At 67.9% G+C, this 4,706-nt stretch overlaps 1 protein-coding gene across 1 annotated transcript; it reads right to left on the bottom strand.

Annotated features, from left to right (window-relative positions):
* Positions 1 to 3,319: 3,319 nt before the first annotated feature.
* On the bottom strand, positions 3,320 to 3,979 carry LINJ.12.0662 (putative surface antigen protein 2; the record flags this gene model as incomplete). The annotated part of the gene is made up of 1 exon (XM_003392265.1): positions 3,320 to 3,979. The coding sequence occupies one exon, from the start codon at positions 3,977 to 3,979 to the stop codon at positions 3,320 to 3,322; it is 660 nt and encodes a 219-aa protein (XP_003392313.1).
* Positions 3,980 to 4,706: the final 727 nt, after the last annotated feature.

Here is a 4,706-nt window from a genome sequence, read left to right as displayed (position 1 = left end):
CCCACAGCAGCGAGGACGAGGCATACGCGGGGCAAGGCAGCGTCGGCGTGCGCGGCCTCGCACGGCGCAGACAACCGGATCGCGCACCACGAAGCACAGGAGCGCCCGGCCGTGGCGAGGGTGTGGCAGCCGCACGACGCCGGCGCCCATCGCGCGCCGCCACGGCAGGGGCGCCCAGCCCACCGCTGGCCGGTCCAGACGCGGTGCGGGCAGGAGAAGCGCGTCAGCATCGCCTGTCGTCGCACACGCCTCCGCATCTCGGCAAGACGCCGCCGCCGCCGATGTCAGCTCTGCGGGCTACGTGGTGCCGGTAGGCCTCGACGCCCGCGTCGGCATCAGGCGGCACCGTCCTCCGCGGTAGCGTGGCAGCCGTCGTCGCGGCGCGGTTGCGGCGGCACGGCAGGGAGGGCACTGAAACAAGAGCTTCACAGCACAGGGCGCATGTGGCAGCAGGCGCAGTGCGGGCGGCGGTGCTGTCCTCCCTGTGAATGAGTGGTGCCCCGGGCACAGACGGAGACACGCACACGCACGCAGCCGGGCAGGCAGTGCGCAGGGCTCAGGCGCGGCGGAGGGGGAGGGCAGGCAGAGAGAGATGATGTCTGGGCAGGCAGGGAGAGGAGCAACGGTGGGGAGAGACGGCACGCACGCATGTCCAGAGGCCCGCGCTGCACGCCACCGTCGCGGCAGCCTCCGCGCACGGTCCTCGCCACAACGCCCATCGTCATCGGCGTTACCACAACGCATTTCCCCCTCCCACGGCGCGGGTCGGGGCCACGGGGCCGAGCAGCTTTCGTTTGTGCACGCGAGTAGGAAACAGAGAAATAGCGAAAGACAGAAATAGGGAAGGGCCGCCGCCCACCTTCCGCGCGGCCACCACCCGGCGCCCGCCGCCAGCGCGCCCAGAGCGAGTGACAGGCACAGGGGAGGCGGGCAAGAGAGCGTGGCGCGACACACGTGCCGGCAAACACTGATATACACGCACACACGCCTACACACGGCACGCGGTTGGCTATATACATCGATACGCATGTCTACATGTACATGCGCACCCACACACCTGTCTGTCGGCGTACACGCACACACATATATATAGTGGTGCACCGACACACATGCGTGTGTACGCGCACACATGCACGCGTCCCCACCCCTCTGTGCGTGTATATACATCCATGCATGCACGCACCGCCCACGATGTGGCAAGATGCGAATGAGGGAGGAGAGGGTGGCAGGGACGGGCACCGATGTCGCCGCCCAACGGTGATGCACACACGCACGGAATGTGTGAGGCAGAGGGAGGGGGGCAGACGAGAGCAAGCAAGGACACACATGGAAGAAGCGGTGCGTGGCACACACACACACACGGAGACGCACCGTGAGAATACACAGTAAGGATAAAGTCCGAGAGGCGGCACAGGCGAGCGCGGCTCTGCGGACGAGGCGGAGAGGCGATGCTCAGAGACGGTCCGACGATGTACAACAGACAGGACCCACACGGGAGGAGGGAGGAGGGAGGCCGAAGGGGGATCGGCTCAGCGCTCCACGAAAGGGGGAGACGCAACGGCAAGTCACCCGCCTGCGCACCGCACGGCAGAGGAGGGGAGACCGCAGTGCGGGGGGAGAAGAGAGAAGACAAGCGAATGAAAAGGGAAAGAGGTGAGAGCGCACGGCTGAGCACAGCGCACGAAGAAGCCCGCGCAGGCGCGCGGAAGAGAGTGCGACGGCGCTCGGGGGAGGGGCACACCGCCCTCAGCGCCGCGAGTGGCCAGCCGAAAAGGCGTGACCGGAGCACGTGGTGAGGGCCCACGCACAGACGCACTCGCAAGCGCAGCGGCACACGCGCACGTGCCACCCCTCCCTCGCCGGCATGAGAGAGAGGAGGGTGGGGGAGAGGGGCAAGCTGCAGGGGAGAGCACGGGCCTGCTCACCCGCTGCGTACGCACAGCGGGGTGGCCCGGTAGCGAGGCTGCGTGTCATCGCGCCGCGTGCACCGAGCCTCACTACTCAGCGCAGTAGAGCGCCGCCGCACGCGCATCCCCGCATGCCGCGCACGAGGGCGCCCACGCCCTCCCCATCCCCCCAGCCTCCCCGTCGCACCTGGCGGAGGCGCCAATCAGGGTTCGACGGCGTGCCGCCGACTCCGGCACACCACCGCTGCTGCACAGACGACCCGAGCACGCGTGCGAGCGGCAGCGTCAGCGACGAAGCCGCCGATGGCAGCGGCGCAAGGGGCGCGGCAAGGCGTGCCAGCACAGCCACGCCAGGCGCCTCCGCAGCACCCGCCCACACGGCCAAAACACAGCACCGCTATCGAAGCCCGTTGAAGAGGCCCGGACGGTGCATGCGTGCGTCGCCCACACGGCAGCAGAGGCTCGCTCGCTCGCCCTGGCGGGAGAGGGGGGCCTCGAGGCGCTGCAGCACAGCAGCCCGCACCGCAGACAGCCAGTGGCGGACGTCCGCACCCGCGGCCCAAGGCGAGCCTCCACCGCCGCGCACACATTCCATCGGCGCGGGTGCCGAGTGCTGGTCGCAGAGAGAGAGCGACAGACAACAGCCGGCACGCACACACGCACATACGTGCGCACGCCCCCGCATCCTCGTGCATCCGTGCCGGCGCGACAGCGGGGGAAAGCGCGAACGGTGCACGATGGTGTGTGTCTGCGTCCGCGCGTGGGCGTCGGTCTCTCCTGTAGCAGCCGGGGGTGAGAGGGCAGCGAGGACGTCGTGCCGAGGGGGAGGGGAGGCAGCAGGGGCACCACAGATAAGAGGGGTCCGCCTCACCAGACCAGCACTGCGCCCGCCGCCCACACCCTGCTGTACGCCATTGCTGCGGCTCGTGCAGCAGCCGTGCTGGCAGGCCGTGGGCACGCATCCTCAGCGCAGCAGCGCATCACGACACGTGACAGGAGAGGGGGACAGAGCGCACGCCGCCGGAGTGCCCGGGCAACAAGGTGTCGCAGAGCGGGGCCACGATGAAGAGGTCGCACCGAGACACAATACACGCTGCCTTGCGTGTGCGCCGCAGCAGCCATGGGTGCGCGACTCTCACGTGCAACGAGGGAGCGAGGGAGAAGTGGAGGCGACGGAAGGGGGTGCGGGCTGTCGGTCCAAAGCCGATGCACGCAGCGCCCGTGTGCCGCACGCCGCACATGGCCGCACAAACACCGCGGCCCTTGCACCTCGGCTATCGCCCTCCCCCTCTCTCCAGCGGCTGCCCCGCTCCACACACACCCGCGCTCTGCCCCCATCAGCCCACAGGCACGCACGCAGCCGTGTGCCACGCAGCGGGTGCCGCCGCCTGCGCGTGACAGCAGCGGCATCCTCACGCCGCCAGCCCCACGCTCAGCAGCACAGCCATGCACACAGCAGCGGCAGCAGCCGCTCCGCTCGACACGGCCGCAACGCCGCCATCGCGGTTGGCCCGGCACGTCTTCTCGCTCGTCAGGAAGTAGCCCTCACGGCACCTGGCGCACCTCGCCGCGGAGTCCCCCTCGCACACCTCACACCCATCCACCTCGCACTCCGTCTCGGGGGCAGGAGTAGGCGTGGCTGTTGGGCTCGCAGTGGTCGTGGGTATAGTAGGCCCCACAGTAGTGGTCGGTTGCGGAGGAGCAGTCGTTGGGCATACCCTCTCAGTCGAGCAGTCGCGGCCCTTGTGCTCGTCCTCGATCTCCACAATGACAGTAGCCTTCTTCACCCACGAGTCAGGCACACACCCGCAGAAGTGGTTGCCGGTCAGGGAGACTTTCGCAAGCTTCGGCATCGCAGACCACGAGGAGGGCAGACTGCCGGAAACCTTCGTGAGCCGCAGATAAAGCGTGCCCAGCGATGTCATCGAGCTCCACTGGGGCGGCAGACTGCCGGAGACCTGAGTGCCATGCAGATTGAGATCGCTCAGCGATGTCATCGAGCTCCACGAGGCGGGCAGCGTCCCGGTGACACGTTCGCACCTTTCAAGCCACAACGACACCAGCGATGTCATCGAGCTCCACTGGGGCGGCAGACTGCCGGAGACCTTCGTGCGATGCAGATTGAGATCGCCAGCGATGTCATCGAGCTCCACGAGGCGGGCAGCGTCCCGGTAACACGTTCGCACCCTTCAAGCCACAACGACACCNAGCGATGTCATCGAGCTCCACGAGGCGGGCAGCGTCCCGCTCAGCCTCTGGCCCTTTGCGCTGAAGTCGAGCTGCGTGATCACGACGTTGGTGTAGTCGACGCCCGCAGGCATCTCCGGCAGCGACCCGGCATAATCCACGCTGTCCATCAGTACGCCGACGGCGGAGGCGTACGCTGCACAGCTCGGCCGACAGCAGCGCGCGACATCGGCTGCCGATGCTGTCGCCCTCAACAGTCGTGTGGTGTGGCGCAGCAGCGCGTTCCACCTCACGCTCGCCATCTTCACATACGCGTTGCTGAGGTTTGGCGTTACGGCCCCTTACGGCCGTCACTCCTGGTCCCTCGGCTTCCAGCTTACCCTCCCCTCGCGCGTCAGCTGGATGTTGCAGGAGAGTCCGACCATCTTCCAGGTGATCTACCACGTTTTTCTGGAGTACCCGCGCCTCATGGGGCACAGCCCTTCATGGCCATCGCTGTGGCCATCGTCCTCCTCTGCCTCCGGCCCGACTGCTGCTGGGATGCCCAGCAGCCATTCTTCGGCGGACACATGCCATTCCTACTGGGGCTGTGTGCGGGCCGCCTGCACGCAG

Source organism: Leishmania infantum, chromosome 12 (assembly GCF_000002875.2).
Source record: "Leishmania infantum JPCM5 genome chromosome 12".
Lineage (NCBI taxonomy): Eukaryota > Euglenozoa > Kinetoplastea > Trypanosomatida > Trypanosomatidae > Leishmania > Leishmania infantum.
Note: the sequence above shows the minus strand (reverse complement) of the source record. Positions and strands in the feature narration are given on the sequence as shown.